This window comes from Mus caroli, unplaced genomic scaffold (genome assembly GCF_978045245.1).
Source record: "Mus caroli unplaced genomic scaffold, Mus_caroli_1 scaffold_11, whole genome shotgun sequence".
NCBI classification, from domain to species: domain Eukaryota; kingdom Metazoa; phylum Chordata; class Mammalia; order Rodentia; family Muridae; genus Mus; species Mus caroli.
Window position 1 is genome coordinate 44,061,608 of NW_028227266.1, and position 22,056 is coordinate 44,083,663.

A 22,056-nucleotide genomic window follows, 5' to 3' on the forward strand; every position below is an offset into this window, starting at 1 on the left:
ACGCTCTAAATTGTTTTCCCGCCTCCCACGTCATCATCATCGTCGTTGTCATTGTCAACATCAGCTGGCAGGGATGAGCGGTTTCGGATAAGTTTTGTTCACTGCTATATTCCCAAGCCATGGGGTAGTGTCTGGTGTCTAAACTCATAAAGATGTATTAAAGGAGGGATCTCATACACAGGTTTGTTAAAAATACGGCCTACAGGGGTGGGGGAGGGAGGGGGATACGGCCCACAAAAGCCCTTCCACAGGAAATACTCTCACTCAAACAATATCAAGAAATTACATTGTGCGTGTCTAATCTCAGCACTTGGGAGGTGGAAGCAGGAGGCTCAGGAACTGAAGTTCATTAGCTGCTCAGTGAGTTCGAGGCTAGCCTGGGCCACATGAGATCCTGTTTCAGTCCCTGCTCCACCCTTAAACACACACAAAAATAACTACATTTCTCTAAGGCTTTAGAGTTTATGAAGTATTTTCCTGTATTTCGTCTGCTTTAAACTCTGCAGCTGTGCTCTGGAGTTGTTACTATATACTATTTTCCTGCTTCCCGTGACGTGTAGAGAAGCGAGTTGCCTTGTAAAAGCCACATAGATCACCCCAGTCAGCCACTCCTCGGATGCTGTATTGTTCTGCTCAACCTCACTGTTATAAAAAAAAAAGGGGGGGGGGAGGGGCAGGTCAATAAACCACTTCCTCTGCTTTTCCAGTGTCCACAGTATTTCCTGTGAGGAGTTTGGATATCCTCCATCTTCCACCCCAGTCTCTCAGACCATGCAAGGCTCTTGCTCAATCAGGCCTCCCCAAAGCAGGCTGCTGAGCATAGCTCCTGGCAAATAACCTAGCTGCTGAAACCACGCTCTTAGTGGGTTATCATGAGTGTCGAAAGATTCTGAGAATGGCAGCGTGATTGTCCTAAATAGTGATACTGTATAATCCCGGAGAGGAGATTCCCCAAGTGAATAAAACAATGCTCTGTAAGATGAAGCACAGAAAGTGAGAACCAGTGGAGGAAATGAGCTGGTGGTCACCGTCTTACTGCATGCTCATTCTCGTCCCCAGCGATATGCATGTGCTTAGCTTTATCCTGTACCATAGACCTGAATCCCAAGACTCATCAGAGGCTGGTACTGTCCATATAGTGAGGCACAGAGGAAAAGGAAATCATAGGATAGTCCTTCAAGGATCATGGAGCTCAGGTTCAAGGGAAGTGCGCTTGAGTCTCACCTGGGGTCCTCTTTCTGTCTCTGGGCATAGTTGTGACTCACTAGACCTGGAATTAGCTCTTCCTGTGGAGGTCGGAGCTGTCAGGTCTGCTCTCCCTCTTTGTGTTTCTGTCTCTTTCCTATAGAGGACAGTGTGGGTGAAGAACAAGACCTGTTCTCTGCTGTCACCAGCTTGGCCTGATCTTACGGATTTCTGTGAAAAGATGTAGAAACTCAGTCAGGGCTGAGAGAGCTTTCCACATTAGCCTGTGAAACACTAGAAGATCCTTTCCTCTATCTTTTTTATGGCCAAGTCAGACTCCAGAGTGTCTCCAGCTGGGAGATCAGTCTCTGAAGATGGGCAGTTTCTATAGTAACTGTGGGATGAAGTTGTCTTCTCATAGTAGGTCAAAGCTTGTTAGACACGAGTGTTCTTCCGTGGGTGTCCTGAGATCAACTAAGGTCACATATTGTTACATGGCATTTGTCATGGGCTAATGAGTGTCATGAGTGGGTTTTAACCACCTAGTTTATTATGGCCTAAGACAGCCAGATGCATTTTACACAGCTGCATCTTCTGGAACCTAGAGGCACCTGGCAGGAATTACATGTCTTTTCAGTGACTATTTTGAGTGAAATATGGAAGGAATCACAATGTTGGTCATATGATGGTGGATACCTTTAATCTTAGCACTCAGGAGACAAAGGCAAGCAGATCCTGTGAGGTCAAAGCTAGCCTGCTCTACATAGCAAGTTCCAGGACAGCCAGGGCTACATAATAGAAACTCTGTCTCAATGTCCCAACCTCCCACCCCACCAAAAAAAGGAAAGTTGAGAAAGAACTTACTATGTAACTGTAGACTCCTCCTGTGGGCTCAGCATTGCACTACTCAAGTGATAGGTAGCTCCCCACCGATGGTTTACGCACTCAGGAAACCAATTGGCTTTATAATCTTTTGTTATTATTTTGTAGATGACTAGATCAAGTGACTTCTGGTTAGTTTGCAAAGGTATTTTGAGCCAGCTGGCTCAGGCCCTTCATCCCAGCACTCAGGAGGCTGAAGCAGGAGGAACACAAGTGAGTTGGACACCAGCATTGGTTACATAGGAGGTTGGAGGCCAGACTGGGCAACATAGTGAGACCATCTCACAGCAAAAAACAAAACAAAACAAACTATTTGATTTACTGTAATTTGGCTCTCCGAGTCTCTGATAAATCATGTTTGTTACAAACCAGGTTTGTTTTGTTTTTAAGGTTTATTTATTTATTTTTATTATGTATACAGTGCTCTGCCTGCATGTATTCCTGCAGGCCAGAAGAGGGCACCAGATCTCATTATAGATGGCTATGCTGGAAATTGAACTCAGGACCTCTGTAGCCATCTCTCCAGGCCCAGACCAGTGTTTTTGAGTGAAGCTTCTTGGATTGACCCAGAGCTCAGAGCTGTCATCCAGGGAGCATTTCAGCCTTTGCCACAAGATGATAAGGGGACTCATTTCCTTGAGCTCATATAAAATGAGACCTGGTCTAGCCAGTGTCAGCAGAGGCCACATCTGACTCCACCCACTGATGGAAGCCAGCAATATACACATTCGGTTACTAGATTCACTCCCTGATAATACATTTTTAAACCCTTGGATATGTGTTTTGCCTTATCCTCTTGTTAAATACCACCTATGAGCGAATATAGTCCAACCATTTACTTAACGGAAGGAAAATTAATTTACCATGAAGAAACTGTGCTGATGCTGAGTGCATTGAGATCTCTTGTGGGCAATATTTTTGAGTCCTTATTGATTAGACTTCATTGGGACTTAATTAGCTGTAATATTGCATAAGCATTTTATCCCTGGGAATGCAGATCCCACTTACATAATGCTTCTGATGGAGAATATGGCCTACAGCTACTGCCAGAAAGCTTTCACTTAGAGGACGGTGACTCTGCCCCATCCGAGCACCCATCAAGAACCGCACAGTGTCTCCCTGGGCGAAAGCACTTTGTGGAGAGGAGCAAGAGTGGGAATGGGCGTCACTTGCCCAAGCTATAAGTGCAGAGGCACATCTTTGGAGATCTGCTCTCCATCCAGGGAGAAAAACCTGCGGTGCTTTGGTGTCTATCCACCTGGGAACACATCTCAAGCCAGAGAGCTGGGTGTGGTGCCACACCTGTAATCCCAGCACTTAGAAGGCAGAGGCAAGAGAATCACAAGTCACCCTCAACTATGTGTAAGTTTCAAGGGCAACCTGGGGTCTATGAGACCCATTTTAAGACAAAACAAAGCTAGACCTCATCCGAGTGAATCAGGCCTCACCCTAGTCCCATGAGTTTATCTAAGTTTCTAGAAAGCCAGGGATGAAGAAGGTCCTTGATAGTGTTCCAGTTATAACTATACCTTTCAAGCAAACTGTTTTCTGATTTATGGAAAGCCTTTATAGAAGAATAAAGAAAACTCCAAGTAGAAGAAGCTTGATTCCAGAGGTTGGGTGATAACTAACTTTGGGTTCCTGTGCACTAAGCACAGTTGGTTTAACTACTTAGTTCTCAGCAGGCTCTAACTACCCCGTGAGATATGCTGAATGCTGGATTGTTTGATTGGTGTAAAAATAAAGGCATAGCAAGGATAAGAGATGCTCACTTAGAAAATGCTAGAGCTAACCTTTGAACCTTAGCCATCTGACCCCAGAGAGTTCCTAACCATTCTCAGTTGGAGTTAGTTCTCGGTAAATACATACCTCGTAAGGTTTTTGGAGTATTTGGAGAGTCCTGGAGTGGATATCAAAGAAGGCATTAATAGGAGGCCACGAGATGGCAGTGCAGGTAAAGGCACTCGCCACAAGGCCTGGGGGCTTAAGTTCCAAGACCGCCCCTGCCCCATGCCCACATACACTAGAGCTTAAATACACATTTTGAAAACTTCTTAATTAATAGCACATACTTTAGACTCTGGGAGATTTCTAGCTCCGGCCAACCTCTTACCAAAGCTGTCTTGGTTAAAAACCGAAACACAATGCTATTTTAAGAATAGATTTAACTTTTCATTATCTGTATAGAGATGATGACAAACTTTATTTTCTGTTTATAGAGAAAAGTAGCAGAGCCAGGTTTGATGGTGCATGTCTATAGCCCCATCAGCTGGAGGGATGAGAACAAACTAGTGCCAGCCTGGGCTACATAGTGAGAAGTAGTTTCAAAGACAGGGAGGGGAAGAGACTGAGAGACCAAGCCAGGAGAGACTCTGAGAGGACATGAGAATGTTTTATTTGCGGTTTTCTTTCTGGAAAAAGTAGTCAGCATTACTGAGATACTGAGTCACAAACATCTGAAGGCCTGGAGCGCAAAGCACCACAGACTCCTGAAAGCCATGTAGTTAGCTCTCTGTGCAGAGGCTCCTCAGAGCCCCCTCTCCATCCTTCTGTCTGCAGAATCAGCTCTCCTGTTTTGATCCCTGACCTGGACAGAGCTTGCGAGTAACAGAAACTGACAGCAGTGTGCCAGCTTGCATCCAATTCTGACACGCAGTTTAACTGTTTGAAGTTCTGAAAGTTGTTCATTATCCACAGAAAGGGATGTTTTAGAGATTGGACTGCCGGTTAATTTTTGTTCCCATTTTGGATTTTGAGATTTAGAAAAATAGAGCTGTCTAAAATTTGGATTGCTATAAAAGCAATCTATAACTAAGGAGTAAACATTGATGGGAAGCATGCTAAAATTGTCCAAAATATAGACTTTGGTGCTGAACACTTGAGAATCCCATATGTATTTAAACATATGTATTGAGCATATGTCTTGTTGACTGGAAAGACTAAGAGAAACTAGACCAAACACCTTCTTGTACACACTTAGAGGAAGCATGGGTTTCTGGGTAATTGTTTCTTACACTCTTATAATGCCCTCTGGCAAACAGATGGCTTCTCTTTCCACCAGCTCAAAGAAGCTGTGCGTGTGCAGGGACCTGGCACGTCGTTTCTTTGAGACCGTTCCTCTGTGCAGACCCAAGAGCAGAGCTTTACGATGGCACTACTTGAAAGGTTCAAGGATGGCGGGCTTTCCTTCATGGGGTCAGCCCAGAGATGCTGGATCCAGTCCCACAGAGCTCAGTTCTCCTTGTGTGATTCCTTGGTTTGCAACGCCTGTCCCATCCATCCCCCACAATCACCAGAGCTCAGGCTTCAGGAGGACCGTTCATCCTAGCTGCTGAACTCATTAGCAGGTGAACACGGGTGCGCACACACACACACACACACACACACACACACACACACACACACACCCCTTTCCATGCTCTCCTGCTCCCAGTCTCGCTGTCAGCCCACATCACAGTCCCGTCATCTCATTAGTAGTTGTGGGCACGCCCTCTCCTGCTCCGTTTGGAACCTGCTTGTAGGTGACTAGTGCCGCAGCAGCCTTTGGAGCTCACACAGCACGTCATCAGCTGGATGCGAGAATTGTTTGGATTTGTTTTTCTAAAGCTATGCTGGGTGCTACCTCAAACACTAAAAATGGTCATTGTTTGTTTGTTTGTTTGTTGAGGCTTCTGTGTAGCCCAAACTGTCCTGGAACTTACTCTGTAGACCAGACTGGCCTTGACCTGCCTTTGCCTTCCAAGTGCTGAGATTAAAAGGGCGTGCCACCACATCCAGCTTCTAATAATGTATTTTTTTTTCACAATTTTTTTTATTATGTATTTTCCTCAATTACATTTCCAATGCTATCCCAAAAGTCCCCCATACTTCCCCCCCCACACACTTCCCTACCCACCCATTCCCATTCTTTTGGCCCTGGCATTCCCCTGTATTGGGGCATATAAAGTTTGCAAGTCCAATGGGCCTCTCTTTCCAGTGATGGCCGACTAGGCCATCTTTCAATACATATGCAGCTAGAGACAAGAGCTCCGGGGTACTGGTTAGTTCATCATGTTGTTCCAACTATAGTGTTGCAGATCCCTTTAACTCCTTGGGTACTTTCTCTAGCTTCTCCATTGGGAGCCCTGTGATCCATCCAATAGCTGACTGTGAGCATCCACTTCTGTGTTTGCTAGGACCCGGCATAGTCTCACAAGAGACAACTATATCAGGGTCCTTTCAGCAAAATCTTGCTAGTGTATGCAATCTAATAATGTATTTTTAAAGGTAGTATTTAGATTAAGAATTCTCTAGGAGGGTTGGTGAGGTAGTTCAATGGATAAAGGCCCTAGCCACACAAGCCTGCTAACCCAAGTTTGTTTCCTGGACCACTAACCAGACCGTCCTCCCTTAAAGGTGGAAGAGAATGAATCGCATCCACAAAGTTAGCTTCTGACCTCTACACATAGGCCATGTATGCATGCATGTGTGCGTGCACACACAATAATAATAAAATAAACCACCCCAGAAATCCAAATGCTTAGAAGACTGAGGCAGGAGGACCATGAGTTTAGGATTAGCCTGAGTCTGGCTTATCTCAAAAAAAACAAAGCAAGAACAACAATAAAAATAAACAGACTCTACTGTTTAGTATCTGCCTAAGTTTCTTAATGTCTCAGTTTTAATTTCTTATAAAATGTAGATTTTAATAGGTGTCCTGTATAGGCTGAGGCCTTACAGGACTTAGTACTCTGCCTACCACACCATACCCAACCGTGATAATATCGGCAGGTATGTCTCTGAAGGAACCACTCTACTGACATTTCATTTCCTTCTTTCTGGTTTTGACCCCATACAGCAGCACACCTAAATCTTTAGTAAAATAATGGTTTTCTGGCAACTCCAGCTTGAAGTGTGGGAATGACTGTTCTGTTGTGACTTCTTAGGTATTTTCTGTCTTTATTTTTGGTTTTGGGGTTTGTTTGTTTGTTTGGAGACAGTCTCACTCTGTAACTTAGTTTGTCTAGAACTCCCTGCAGTGGTCACATAACCCAGGGTGGCCTTGAACCCGGGTAGGCAGCCTCCAAGTGAACAGGCACGGGCCATTGTTCTCTAGGTCTGTTGCTTTTGGTTTGGGAACAATATTCAGCACGCACTTGGCCTTGATGATCTTCCTGTCTGGGCTCCTAAGTACTGAGGTCCTAGGAATGAATACACCTCCACAGCTAGCTTCTGAGGACATTGTTAGAGTTGTCAGCAAGGTTCTCAGTCACTGACGCTAGGTTCCTGCCCCTGCTGTTTGGGAGGACCCCTTCATGTTTGGACACTGATGGTGTTCTGAAAGGTACAATTGCTGTCTTGGAAGCTTCCCATTCTTCTTCAGACATAAGTCTGTGAGTCTTTGAGTGACATCATGAAGACTACCATGCGACGCATTTCTAGTGAAAATGAGATTACTACATCATACACAGACCATTCCTTTATCACTGTCATAGAGTTTTGAGAATTGGGGTAGGTGACCAAGGAGTTCCTTATGTCCCCTTGTTATGCAGAATAGTGATCTATAAAAATAAGTAGCTGTGACCCTCTGGGAAGGGACAGTGAGGAGCCACTTTGCTGAGGCATCCTGAAGAGCTGGCAGGTTCCCCTCCGCTCTGCTTCATTCTCCCGCTGCTCACTTGAGTATCATGTGGTTGTAGGTTTGAAGACGGTCATTGCCTTCATTTTCACATCCTTTCCATATTTTGTGTAGAATAACGTGAATTCAATTTTATGAGCTATATGATACTGAGAAAATGTGGCTTGATGCTGAGTTCGGTCATGTTTCACCCTCTGCAGCAGATGAAACGGGTTAGCTTCTGATCATCAGCCAGTTTCTGCTCCATGTGACAGCTAGGATCAGCGCTTGCCCTTGTGCCACCGACACAGAACAGAGGTCCCTAATCTGGGGACTCTATGAAAACTCTGGCTCCTTGAACAATCAAAGATTAATGCAAGTTTGTGTACATAGTTTCATAATTCCTTGTGATTTATTTTCTGTGGTGAGACTTTCGGGGTCTCTTAGGATAAAGTCTGTGGAGGATGACTGAGAGGAAGTTTCAGAAGCCTGGGGTTCAGATTTGCACTGGGACTTATGACAGCTTATTTTGTTTGTTTGTTGTTGTTTAAAGAAATTGCCTAGGAGAGGAACTCTTTGTTTTAAAGCAAGCCTGTTACAGACATTATTTGGCCTTGGCCCCCTAATGTCTTACATGAAATTTTGTGCAGAAAGACCAAAGGAAAAGAGTGGACGCCATCTAGAGGTTGAACAACAGTATTACAGCTTCCAAAGCTTACCCTGGCCTCTGTGCACTCAACTTTGTGAATTAAGAACGTTTTTCTTTCTCTTTCTCTTTTCTTTTCTTTTCTTTTCTTTTCTTTTCTTTTCTTTTCTTTTCTTTTCTTTTCTTTTCTTTTCTTTTCTTTTCTTTCCTTTCCTTTCCTTTCCTTCCTTCCTTCCTTTCTTTCTTTCTCTTTCTTCTTCCTTTCTTTCTCTTTCTTCTTTCTTTCTTTCTTTCTTTCTTTCTTTCTTTCTTTCTTTCTTTCTTTCTTTCTTTCTTTCTGTGATGACAGACATGTATGTCATAGATGCTTCACTGCTGTGTCTACCCTTGCTACTGTTGACATAATTTTAGAATGGAGATGCCATAGTCTTTGAGATAGAAACTGTACTTGAATATACCTTTACTCATAAAGTAAAAACAAATCAATATTTTTATTTAGCATCTGTTTTGGATTTTACATTAAAAATTAAGAGTAATTCTTTTAAATGACTCTGAGTATATATTTCATGATAGTGATGTTACTATAAGTGGTGTAGAAATTGCAGAGTTGAATTTGTTCTGGAAAAAAATAGATGACTAGAATGTATATCTGCCTCATGATAATTATAGGACAGTCAAGAGCATATCCTTATGGTAGCTGAATGTTTTAACATTTCAAAGTCTTATTTGTTCATTTATAAATGTGCATCTTTATAGTACCTGATCTAGGATTATTATGAAGACTAAATGAAATAAAATCATCTTCACAATACAGTCTTACTTGGTTAAGATGAATATTCAATAAATATTCATACCTTCAGTTCCCATTAGACATAATGGACATTTTTCGTATGGATATTCCATATTGCATATAGCAGTAAAAAGGACACATGCCTTGCATTGTCGCAGAGATTGTGTCAGCAAGCACAAATACGAAGAAGAGAAGTCCTTAAATAATTCATGTAAAGAAAAGTCACGTGACACAGTGAAGAGTAATCGAGCTTGTTTTCATGTCAGAGGTCAGAGATAAGTTTCTGAGGAAGTGACAGTTAAACTCTTACCTGCATGACAGGGAGCCCTCCATGAGAAGGCCTGTGGAGTTTCCATTTCAACTAGAGGACTAAGCATGGAGGCCAGACAGCTAAGAGAACTTCACTGTGGGAAATCAGACAGGAACCTTTTAGGCCCAGGACTTAATATTTTCATTTTGAGGGTCATGAGAAGAAACTGTAGAGTTATTAAAGTGGTGATGGTTTAGCCTTAGCCTTAGAAAAATGCCAGTGGAGAATAAGTAAGACAGAAGCGAGAAGCCCTCTTGGGAACCTTTTCTGGCTGTCTCATCTCAGCAAGCAGTGACGGCTTGGGATGGACCCTTTCGGCTCTGTAGGATTGTGGTTAGCGGCACCAGGTCAGGGGTTAGGGAGATAATTCTTGGGGTAAACTGCTTACATTGCTGTGTTTGGATCCCTAGCACCCATGCAAAAGTAGACATGGTGGTACACACCCGTAATCCCAACACTGAGGGTCAGGATGCAAAGATCTCGGGTTCACCAGCCAGCTCATATAGTGGAGCTGGTGAGCTTCAGGCTTGTGTGAGTCACTGTCTCAAAAAGTATATAATGGAAACAATTGAGGAAGCCATCGTAGCATTACCTCTGACCTACATCCTTGTTCACATAGGCAAATGGTCCTGACACACATGCACACACCCAGGTAGACATCCAGACTATTGGTTTGGATCTGACTGTGGCCTCTGTGCTGAATCTGGGCCATTTCTAAAGTGGGAAGGATGTTCACAAACTGCTCTTAGGTTTGTGGTAGGGTGTGGTGAGGCTGAGGTAGCAGTTGTAAAGCACTGTGAATCCGTGCACGATGCGGCCTCATCATTGTCTGCCGCCTTCCCCATGACTGTTGCTCCAGCATGGTCATCAGAGCTCCCAATTTACACATGAGAGCTTTTGTAAAGTGGGTGGCTTTGAAATCAGAATATAGGCTTCTGATTTGGAACTCTCTCTCCAGGATAACCTGGAGTGTGAGTTGAAGGCTGAAGAGAAACAGAACTAAAACAGGGAGCCTGAGACTCTACCTACTGCTCTTACATCTAGCCCTATCAGCTCTCCCAGCCGCCGCCGCCCCCCCCCCACTAGACTGAGGACAGCTGTTTGTCTGTTGCAGAGTGTGAGCACTTGATCCGCCACATGCTGGTGTTAGATCCAAATAAGCGCCTCTCAATGGAACAGATCTGCAGGCACAAGTGGATGAAACTCGGAGATGCAGACCCCAACTTTGACAGGGTAAGCCAGACCCTTGCCTCAGGGAACTCCTTCTCTTCTTCAGTGGTTGTAATCTGCCTAGGACCTAAAGAGATAAGCAGTAGGAATCAGCTGCTGGCTAAAACCAGTGGCAGGTGAATTCACAGGGAGCCACGGCATCCAGCAAGGCTGTGGAGACAGTGATACTGGGCATTACCACAGAAATCATAGTTTGCTTTTGACTTCTGAGACAGCATACTCCCAGTTCTGCAGGTCACTGCCACCAGAGTGCCTCTCTTGTCTTGAGTGTGCTCACTTCAACAGCTTCTGTCACATACTGCTGCACCCCATTATGATCATTCTCATACCCCAGGAACTCAGGAAGCAGCCCTGAGGGTTTTGTCAGCCCATAGCTGATTGCCAGAGCTGTCTTGCTTAGACTTCGTATGAGACCCAGAGAATCTGCAGCAGTGGGGCATAGAACAGCTTTGTCAATGTGTATCCCATGCCGTGTTGATGTAGTTAACTGGGGTTTGACGGCTTGCCTCTATAAAACTGTATTATATTACAGTTAATAGCGGAGTGCCAGCAACTGAAGGAGGAAAGGCAGTCGGACCCCCTCAACGATGATGTCCTCTTGGCTATGGAAGACATGGGGCTGGACAAGGAGCGCACACTTCAGGTACCTAAGAAGGAGTGCAGAGCAGTAAGATAAGCGGCCCTTCCTCTTGCCTGCCTTTCCTGCAGTGTCCCCTTCCTGAGCTCGTGGGTGTTCCTGCTTTCCTCCCTTTCCCTCCTCCTTTGCCCTTCCTGGACCTGAAAGGGAAGGAAGGAGCTGCTTTGTGCTGTGCCGGTGGTGTCTGGTATGTCAGTGAGGCGCCACCTCCGGGTCTCGCTCTCCCTTTCTCTTTTGGTAGTCATTAAGGTCGGATGCCTATGACCACTATAGTGCAATCTACAGCCTGCTGTGCGATCGACACAAGAAACACAAAAATTTACGTCCCGGACCACTTCCCAGCATGCCCCAAGCCATGACTTTCCAGGCACCAGTCAATCTCCAGGTGGGCAATGTCTCTGAGACCTAGGTGAGAAGAGATTATACCAGGGCAAGGGCTAGCTACTGCTCATCAGCTTTTGGTCAGGAGAGATTCATATTCATCCATCTATCTGTACCTCCTCCCTTGTCAGAAGACCATCAAAGTCTGGGTCTGTCTTTGAGAGAAAGTCGCATGTCAGAAACAGTTGTCTTCTTAGTTTTGTTTTAAGAAGTAGCAAATCATTGTGAGATACCATTCTCCCTAAAGATGCTTCCTTGCTGTGTTGCCTGAGAGCAGAAGAACCAGGCTTTGGCAATCAAGACTGCTTTGAATATAATCCTAGCCATTGGGAATCTGAGGCAGAGGAATGAGTTCAAGGCTAGCCTGGGTTACATAGCAAGAGCATGTCTTAGAGGAAGGGGTGAGGGGAGAAACTACTTTGAAAAGCTATCATTATTTCTTCTAGTGTCTCAGCTCTCTGTGTGTCTGTATGTGCTGCTTTCTAGGCGGAGCAGACAGGCACTGCTATGAACCTTAGCGTCCCTCAAGTTCAGCTGATCAACCCAGAGAACCAAATTATAGAGGCAAGTAGCCACCACATCTGATCACTGTCAACTGAAACCATGTCTCTTCCCATAGCTACAATTCCTTTCCTTCCTTCTGAGTTACTTCTGATCAACTGTGTTTCCCTCCACCTTAGCCTGACGGGGCCGTGAACTTGGACAGTGATGAGGGTGAAGAGCCTTCTCCAGAAGCCTTGGTTCGCTATTTGTCAATGAGGAGGCACACGGTGGGAGTGGCTGACCCACGGTAAGTACCTGGTCAGCATCCTGCTCAGCCCTAAGTCAAAAGGTTCCACCAGGGTGAGTGCCTCCTGTGGCACATTTTCTGAGAGGCCACACTAGGCCATTGCCAATCTGACTAGTTATTCTCCCTATATGCAGTGCCTCTTAGTAGCCATGTGAGGAGAGTGTGATAACATCTTTGTTGATAGATGGAGTTCTTCTAGTCTAAGTCATCAGAAATATCCTGTAGTATTCAGTCACCTATAGCAAAGTGTAATAGAGCAAGCCTTTCATCCCAGCACATAGGAGGCAGAGGCAGGAGTTGCTCTTGAGTTCAAGGCCAGCATGGTCTGTATATTGAGTTCAAGGGCATATAAAGAGACCCTGTCTCAAAAAAATAAGTAAATAAATCTGCCAACTTTAGCAGCTTTTAGAGATGCTATCTACCTCATGTTCTATATTGGAACTCTTCTAGAAAGAGGAGACAGGTGGTGTGGCATCATTTATATATGTGGACAGTTAGAGGCACTTGTCTGGCACAAGCAAGATTCAGGATTCAGTATCCTGCTTTGTCTCAAAATGAACAGGAATCCCAAAACACATTTCCCAAAGTGTTCCTTGAGGTCCTCATGTTGGGGAAGTGGATTCAGGACCAACTCACTCCATTTCTACTCTGCAGTCGAGACCTGTCAGCATGAACGACAGCCCATCTTGTTGTTGAATGTTTTCCTCACTGAGCAGGAAAGAGTGTTATATATAGCAAGCCTTGTCCTGAGAGTTCAGCTCAGGGCAGAGCTGGCTTTCTTATGTCTGTCTTCTGAGTGGATCCCCAGAAGAAACGCCCATGCCTGCTGGTTTGCTTGTTTTCCGTGCTTGTTCTCGATGTGATCAAACAAGCAAGTGAGAGAACATTTGGGTTCCACAGAATGTGTCACTGCCAACGAGGGGTGGAGTCCTGAGTCGTGATTAGTGGAAAAATCTCTTATTTAAAGTCTGCTGGGCACGACAGTCCCGAACATCCAGTTCTTATCTGTCCTGTCTGCATGGACGGTAGTAACTGAATTCTTTCCCTGGTGAATCAGTTGCTACTTCAGGCAGTCATTGTCTTAGCGGATGCCCTATGCTCTCTAGAAACTTGCTGTTCTCCTCCAGGCTTTGAGAGCCTGGGCTGGAGTTGTGCCAGCCTGTGTGTCTCCTATTGGCTTTCGAAAGGGATCAATGAAGTAGACTCCCCAATAACTCAGAGTGAAATTCCACATAGGAGACAGACTTCTGCTTTGCTTTAGTGTCTTAGACAGAAATAGAAATTTAGGAGGAGTAACGTCCAGAAGGTGGTGCTTCTGCTGGCATAGAGACCTCAGTTCAGATCCTCAGTGTTCATAGAGAGCCAGCTGTGGCAGCCTCTGTTGTAACTACAGCTCTGTAGAATGGAGACAGGCAGATGCACCAAGCTCACAGACAGCCTGACAACAAGCAAGACCGTGAGAGACCCAGGAGAGCATGGGAGAGGAAGGCTTCCTACCTCTGGCCTCCATACTCATACATAGACATATGTTGAGACACTCACACACATTTACTATCGTACACACATAGACTACATCTGCACACACATGTATACACATACGAAAAAAAATAGAAAAAGTCAGGCAGTGACACACACCTTTAATCCCAGTACTCAATACCTTTAATCCCAGTACTCAGTAGACAGAGGCAGGTGGGTCTCTGAGTTGACAGCCAGTTTGGTCTATAGAGCAAGTAACATGACAGCCAAGGAAGGATACAAAGGGAAACCCTAACCCAAAAGACCCTCCTACCCACCTCCAAAAAAGATTTGTGTGTCTGTATGTGTGTGTGTGTGTGTGTGTATAAAATTTTTTTACTGTACTAGTTGTGGCGGTAGTATTGACTACTGTTCTAGTTGTGGTGGTAGTATTGACTACTGTTCTAGTTGTGGCGGTAGTATTGACTGTTGTACTAGTTGTGGCGGTAGTATTGACTACTGTTCTAGTTGTGGCGGTAGTATTGACTGTTGTACTAGTTGTGGCGGTAGTATTGACTACTGTTCTAGTTGTGGCGGTAGTATTGACTGTTGTACTAGTTGTGGCGGTAGTATTGACTACTGTTCTAGTTGTGGCGGTAGTATTGACTGTTGTACTAGTTGTGGTGGTAGTATTGACTGTTGTACTAGTTGTGGCGGTAGTATTGACTACTGTTCTAGTTGTGGTGGTAGTATTGACTACTGTTCTAGTTGTGGCGGTAGTATTGACTGTTGTACTAGTTGTAGCGGTAGTATTGACTACTGTTCTAGTTGTGGCGGTAGTATTGACTGTTGTACTAGTTGTGGCGGTAGTATTGACTACTGTTCTAGTTGTGGCGGTAGTATTGACTGTTGTACTAGTTGTGGCGGTAGTATTGACTACTGTTCTAGTTGTGGCGGTAGTATTGACTGTTGTACTAGTTGTGGCGGTAGTATTGACTACTGTTCTAGTTGTGGCGGTAGTATTGACTGTTGTACTAGTTGTGGTGGTAGTATTGACTGTTGTACTAGTTGTGGCGGTAGTATTGACTGTTGTACTAGTTGTGGTGGTAGTATTGACTGTTGTTCTAGTTGTGGTAGCATTGACTCAGACTTAAGCATTCTGAGTAACCACACTTCTCTCTTCCTGTTTCCCGTTAGCACGGAAGTTATGGAAGATATGCAGAAGCTGCTGCCTGGCTTTCCTGGAGTAAACCCACAGGGCCCATTCCTACAAGTGGCCCCTAACATGAACTTCATGCACAACCTGTTGCCCATGCAGAGTCTGCAGCCAACTGGGCAGCTTGAGTACAAGGTACGAGGCTGTGGAAAGGACCTGCCCACAAGAAACAAACTTGATCTTCCCTTGGTAGGCTTTGACAGTTCTGTTCCAGTACTGGAGAGTTTCCTGAGGGAGGGGAGTTCCCTTCTGTAAACTGCTGTGGTGATGGGCGGTATCTCCAGTCTCCCTCACCCCAGCAGATCCTCTCACTGTAGTAGATGAGGGTGGGCTGTTTACTCCATGTTTTCCCATCTCACCACTGTATCTGCCTACTCTCCTGGCAGGAACAGTCTCTGTTACAGCCGCCTACACTACAGCTACTGAACGGAATGGGGCCCCTTGGCCGGAGAGCCTCAGATGGAGGCGCCAACATCCAACTGCATGCCCAGCAGCTGCTCAAGCGCCCACGGGGACCGTCCCCACTTGTCACCATGACACCAGTGAGTAGCATCCCAGCCTGGCTTTCTCAAAGGTTTTTGATAAGAAGTCTGTGATAAAGGGGCTGGACTTGGCTGAAATACCCGCAGTCCTCTCTAATACAGCATTCTGTGTTTTCTCTGACCTGCCTCCTCTTCCACAAAGACACCTCCTCGGAGGACTTTCCCCAGCAGATGCAGTTCACACGGGCAGTGCTCTCTAGAATGAACTGCTTTTTAATTTTCATCTTATAAAGACAAGCTGGCAGGGGGTGCACACGTGCTGCAGTGCATTCGTGGGGCTCAAAGGACAGCTTTAGGGGTCAGTTCTCCCCTTCCCCTTCATGTGGGTAGTTCCTCAGGCTTGCAAAGCAAGCTCTTACCGCTGAGCCACCTCACCAGCTCTCCTGTCGTCAGCACCACCTGACATTTCTGGCTCTGCCTCGGGTGATCGTGTGATTACACTGTGGCTCTGACTTCAGTCGGCGTCTCAGTCACACCATTTTGTATAATGGTGATATGCAAAGGTTTAATCTCACACATTGGTTTCTGTTTATTTCTGGTGTGTTTCTGTCATGGTCCTGTCAGACTGAATAGTATCTCCATAGCCCTTCTGAGCTATTTGGGGGAGTATTGCTTGAAATCACATTACTTGGTGACTTTTGTTCACCGACCCATCGTGGATCAATACGTTTTAAAACACTCGGTTAACAGAAGCTCACTCTGGCTCTCTCTGCTTTACTTCTTCTGGGTTTGGTCACAGAGTGGTGCATGAGCCCATGAGTCACATCGTCAGTCACACTGCAGTTCAGAAAACAGTTGCACCAGAGCTGTTGGTGTGCTGGTTATATCAAAGCCAAGTTCCACTGTATGGAGCATCTGAATAGGAAAAAAGCTTGTGAAGCCATGTAATCCTGGCCCCTACAAGTCAGGGGCAGGAGGGTCAGTGTAGGCTTGTAGCTAACCTGGTCTACATTGTAAGTTCTATTCTAACCACAGCTACAAGGCAAGACAGAGCCTTAAAAAAAACCCAGCATGCCAGTTTGAATGCCAAAGTGAATGACATGGCTGATGGGTGGCAGAGGCTCTCCATGGGCAAGGTTGGCATTGGTTGGCAAGGATCAGCATCAGCATTGTGGATAGTGGGGTGACTTCCTCTGTCCACTGGACTCGTTGCTGCCAAGGTCACTAACAAGCTCTTGTTGATAAATCCAGTGGGCATTTTTAATCTTTATCTTTTTGGATGGCTCAACTCTATTAGTCATTGTTGACCTTCCTCTCCTGCCCCCTTCTCTGTAGTACTTTTTTTTTTTTTTTTTTTTTTTTTTTGGCTTCTGTAATTATCCTAGGTTTTCCTTCGGCCAGTCAGTCCCCTCTGAGGTTCCTGCTCAGGATTGACTTAGCCACCGAGGCCTGTCCCCTCCCTTCTCTGGATGAGCCTGTCGAGTCCCCATCAGCTGCCATCTGGCCTTGTACCCAGGATGCTCTTCTGAGCTCTACACATCTGTGTGTGTGATCACCTCTACCGTAGGTTTAATAGCTACCTCACAAGTGCTCACAGTGTGAATGCAGCATGTGACACTTGTCTTTCTCTCCCAGGGACAGGGACAGCACTGTTACCATGTTTGTTTTGGTTTTTTATCTTTATACAATTTTTGTTATTCCCTCTGTCAGTCAGTTGTCTGATATTTGTAAATAAACAGATTTCATCTCTCCATCTCTGCCCCCTTCCGTCAGCCGTGATTAACACAGTGACTCCCAGCGGGCGCCTGGCTTGACTCCTGGTTACCACTGGCTTCCCCTTGCACCCTGCATGTAAAGAGACCCCACTTTCCCAAACACAGATCCTGTAACACCGTGCTCCTGCTTAAAATCCTACAGGGATTCACCACTGCCCATCCCAAAATCAGTTTGTATGCTATCCAAGGCCGTTTATAACAGCGTCTTCCCACTGCCTCAGCCATAGCTACTTCTTGTCCAACTGTTTACTACACCCTTAGAACTAAAGTAGAGGATATGAAAATTTCAGAAGTTGGAATTATTTCAATAAGGTTTTGTTTATTTTTGTTTTGTATTTGCCAGTTTTAAAGAAAATATTTATTTTTATTTTTAATTAATGAGAGAAGTGTACCAGAGTGCAGGTGTGGCAGAGGTCAAAGGTGTGGGGTCCTTTGGAGTTTGGTTTACAAGTTGTTGTGAACCACCCAGCATGAGCAAGGGGTCAAACTCTGGACCTCTGCAAGGTCAGTGTGTGCTCTTAGCCCTGAGCCATCTCTCCAGCCCTGGAATCCAGTGCTTTAAACCTTTTGGCCATCAAGTATGGTTTCTGAATAGTACCTGAGGCATGGATGACGCTTATCTGGGCCACTGGGCCAAGAATATTTTCTGAGGGTGCACAACATTTCTGTCTTCACCCAGGGAAGAGCCAGGAACCTCAGTGTGGTACTTCTCATTTCGTTTATGTTTCAGAATATAGTGAGTATTTAAAAACATGGAATTACAACTATTTGATTATATGTTATGCACCAATCACCATGATGCTTTCCTGGAGTTCAGACATCCAGACTCTGGAGCTGGCATTAATGTGAGGCCACGGTCAGTTCCTAGGCACTCTAGGTAGGCAGTTCGATACATTCCAGGTCCTTGGACACTGCAGGCCTCCCCTCTTCTCTCAGCCCATGACCCTTTGCTGTCTGCTGGCTGTTGATCCCTGTGCACACCTCCGGTCGCAGGCTAGCTGCTGCTTCCTCCAAAGTGCCTTCTTTCCTTCCTAAGCTCCCATGGAGGACCTGAGAGCTCAGTCGTGCACTTAGAATTGTCTGCTCGTTTTTCTCTAAACAAAGGCAAAGACCATAGCTATGAATGCGCAGCTGGACCTAAAGGAGGCCTCGAGTATTAGATGAACAAGCACATGCCTGTGAACAAGGGAAGAAACCCAGATATAGCACCTGAGCCAGATGGAGCTGGAAAGCAAGATGGAAGAACGTCCTCTCTAACCCCCGTTCTAGGGAAGCCTTTGAAATAAGAACATTAACAAGACCCTTGGCCTCAGTCCAGTTACTAGAGTTGAGGGCATCACAGAATAAGGTGTCACCCTGAGCCTTTTCTTCCTGTCTCTCTGCAGGCAGTGCCAGCAGTTACCCCTGTGGATGAGGAGAGCTCAGATGGGGAGCCAGATCAGGAAGCTGTGCAGAGGTAATGTGGCATCTGGCAGTGCTTGCAGAACGTCCTTGGGCAGGCTCCCCTGCAACCAGCGAAAGGTCACCTCTGCCCAGGGAGGTGGTGCAGTGCAGCTTCAACACTTGTGTGGTCTCTTTGCTCAAGCCAGATGGCATGTTCCTCCCCACACGGAAGTAACAGAAGACTGCCCAGAAAATTTCATTTCTATAAGCGCCATTGGAAGCCCCTTAAGTGACAGCAATACCCTTAAGAACGCTTTCTCTCCTCCCTCCCTCTTCCTTGTCCCCGCGTTCATATTGCAACTTTGGTAGTGTTCAGGCCTAACGCCTGCTCCTCCTTGCCACGAACTGTTTACTGAAAAGGAGTTGGAGATTTGAGATGACAGTGATCCTAGCTAGTCTGGCCATGGACCTCTGGCATGGACTCATCCGTCCCAGGAGAATGAATGAATGAATACCTCCTGCACTGTTTGCTGTGTGTTTCCTCCACTCCCTTGTACCAACAATGAGATATTGGGAAGAAAAAACAAACATGGGGGTTGGGGGGGCAGGGACAGTTGTAAATATCCATTGTTTGCAGAACCTTGTTGAGAGATGCCTGATTCACAGAGCGACAGTGACCATCAGGTGTGCTGTGCAGTCCGATGGCCTCAGTTCCAATAGCCATGGTCTGCAACTCCATGCATGCCCCCTTGTGGAGTTGTCTTTCTTATTTTCTGTGGAGGGGTTTTCACCAGAATCCAGCATGTATTTTCCCAGAAATACAGGTGTTCTTCAAGATTATATGTTTTCCCTTGAGGGAAGTTGAAATAAAATGGTTTTCATGGGCTCTCGGGGAAACTGTGGGTGTTTTTATCAATGGACATTAACCACCGATGGCTTCTCTAAGCAAGTTTGCATACTACAAATTACAGTCTGATAACAGCTTCTAGCTGACGTAGGCAATGTAGTCAGGATTGAACTAAGAGCCTTATGGTTGTTGTTCAGGACTTGTTCTTCACCCAGAAGGTCTATAGGAAAGACCAAAGAAGGTGGTCTTGTGCAGAAAGAAAGCCCTAGTGATCAGGGGTAATGCTGGCCTAGTCAACATAAGGAAAACAAAAAAACAAAAAACAAAAACCTGGTAACTTTGCCTCAGTCTGATACTCTTGCTTCTATGGTTTGCTGATAAAAATGAATTTGCAATGCGTCCTACTGGTGTCGTGAAGAAATGAGAAAGTAGGGAATGTTCTGGATCCCCCTCCACTCCTTGGAAAGGTGCAGCTGGGCTTTACCTTCTTGTCTTAGAGTTCACTTCCTCTGCCCCCACCTTCTTCAGACCAACATTGGAAGGCCAGTGTGCCTGTCAGACAGAAAGGGACAGAAAGGAGTCCTGCTTCTCTTATCTGTATCTAAGACAAGCGAAGTGCTGCGGGGGCCTGGAGCAGATGCAGGCCTCAGGGTCTTGTTACGGTGCTGACCTGTGTAGGTTCGCAAGCTCCGTAGAGTGAATGGCTTCATGGAGACCTTGGCCTCCTCTTCTGTTTCCTTTCCTTTCTTCTTTACCTCCTGAAGATAGATCTGAACATCCCGTGTGGTTTTATTTCTTCATTCTCTAAGTCTGGGAGCCACATCAATTTTTCTTCTCCAGTGATTGAGTTTTGGTCACAGAACATAATGGAAGAACTCAGTTGTCCTCAAACAAGAGTCTGTTTTCTTTGGCATGTAGTAAGGACACCACAGGCCTCTGACTTCAGGGGACGTAAATTGATTCTTTCTGAATACCTCACTTGACCCTTTAGAAATAGGCCTTAGGTTCTATTTCTTCTAACTTATAGTTTAGAAATTTGGAAAAAAATTAATATGTAGGAAAGATAACTTCTTCTATTGAATGGAATAAAGGAAATTGGTTCTACCGCCTTTGCGAGCTAGCTCTCCCTTTCTTCTCTTAATGGCGACTCGCAAGCTCGAAAGCAGCCACCTCAGTGGTGAGCCAACTTCTGTTAGGCCAGCTTCACCTCCATCCTGTTGGGGGTTGCTTATTGTGGAGCCCTTTTGGCAGCCCATACTGTCCTACCCAGTGCTTCAGACTAACTTCTGTTGCTTCTTGCGCGGGAACATTCTTGTCTTTTTTTACTATGAAATGTCCTCCCTGCTTGTTGCAGGTACTTGGCAAATAGGTCCAAAAGGCACACACTGGCCATGACCAGCCCGACAGCTGAGATCCCACCGGACCTGCAACGGCAGCTAGGACAACAGTCTTTCCGTTCCCGGGTCTGGCCTCCTCACCTGGTACCTGACCAGCATCGGTGAGTAGCCGCTTGGCAGTGTGAGCATCCCGGAGGCTCATTGGATCAGCACCCTTCTGACTAGCCTCCAGCTTAGGGTGACTAGCTTTGACTAGAAGCCACCTGCCATCCTGAGCTCACATTTCTGCTCCTAGCCCTAACCAATGCACAGGGCAAAAGCTTTCTCTTGGATCCTGGAGCAGCTGAGGCTCTTCCATCTCATTTCTTAGACCACCTACTAATCCCCTGCATCTGCTGTGTGTAGGCCTTTGAGAGAGTGGTACTCTCAGAAGGCAGCTCTAGAAGTAAGGACTTTGTAGCATCATCCCCAAACATGACCGCTAATAGTTCATCGCCTTTGGAAAATGGGCACTTGATGTGGCATTAGAGCAGCAGGCTGGCTGTAGACAGAGGCATACCCTTGTTGTGTGGTAGAACAGGACTGTTGCATCCTTTTGAGTGCTGTGTTTGGGAAGTAATTCTTTGAGTATTCTGACAGCAAGATCTTTTGCTAGGCCTCTTTTATTTAGAATTCATTACCTTGAAGAGGGAAACCAAGTTTCCCTCTCTAACTCTAACTAGATAAACTTGACTGATTCCAAGGTGCCTGGCAGCAAGAGAGCTGATTGTCCTCTGTGACTCCTTGATGACTGGCAGTCTTAGCCATGTCCATTCTGATGCTGTCCCCTAGCTCCCAGGTCATGTTTCCCAAGTCGTCAGCCATTGCTTGATCTCATTTCTTCCAGTCTTCTTGGGGTAGGGTGGGATAATGGAATGCAGCCTCCTCCAGAAGGCAAAAGCAGATGGGTTCTGAGGAAATTCAGTACATATGTGTGCCAATAGGAGGGAACACTTGCAGCTAGCCACTCTGATCGGCTCCGTACAGGGTTCTCATTGTGCTTCTTGCTGAGCAGCAGGTAATCAGCCGAGGCAGGTGAACTCTGAGCAGACAGGGACATAATTAGTGCCACGCT

General features: G+C 45.7%; 1 protein-coding gene across 2 annotated transcripts in view; it reads left to right on the forward strand.

Moving 5' to 3' along the window:
• The window catches only part of Sik3 (SIK family kinase 3), a 203,970-nt gene that overhangs the window by 161,570 nt on the left and 20,344 nt on the right, over window positions 1-22,056 (forward strand). Inside the window, exons 7-15 of one of the 2 annotated variants that reach the window (XM_021173280.3) lie at window positions 10,524-10,642; window positions 11,172-11,282; window positions 11,518-11,661; window positions 12,144-12,221; window positions 12,338-12,447; window positions 15,100-15,253; window positions 15,505-15,660; window positions 18,761-18,831; window positions 20,960-21,103. In XM_021173280.3, coding sequence (XP_021028939.1) covers window positions 10,524-10,642; window positions 11,172-11,282; window positions 11,518-11,661; window positions 12,144-12,221; window positions 12,338-12,447; window positions 15,100-15,253; window positions 15,505-15,660; window positions 18,761-18,831; window positions 20,960-21,103 — 1,087 coding nt within the window. The remainder of the gene's footprint in view (window positions 1-10,523; window positions 10,643-11,171; window positions 11,283-11,517; window positions 11,662-12,143; window positions 12,222-12,337; window positions 12,448-15,099; window positions 15,254-15,504; window positions 15,661-18,760; window positions 18,832-20,959; window positions 21,104-22,056) is intronic. The other variant, XM_021173281.3, reaches the window with a different exon arrangement.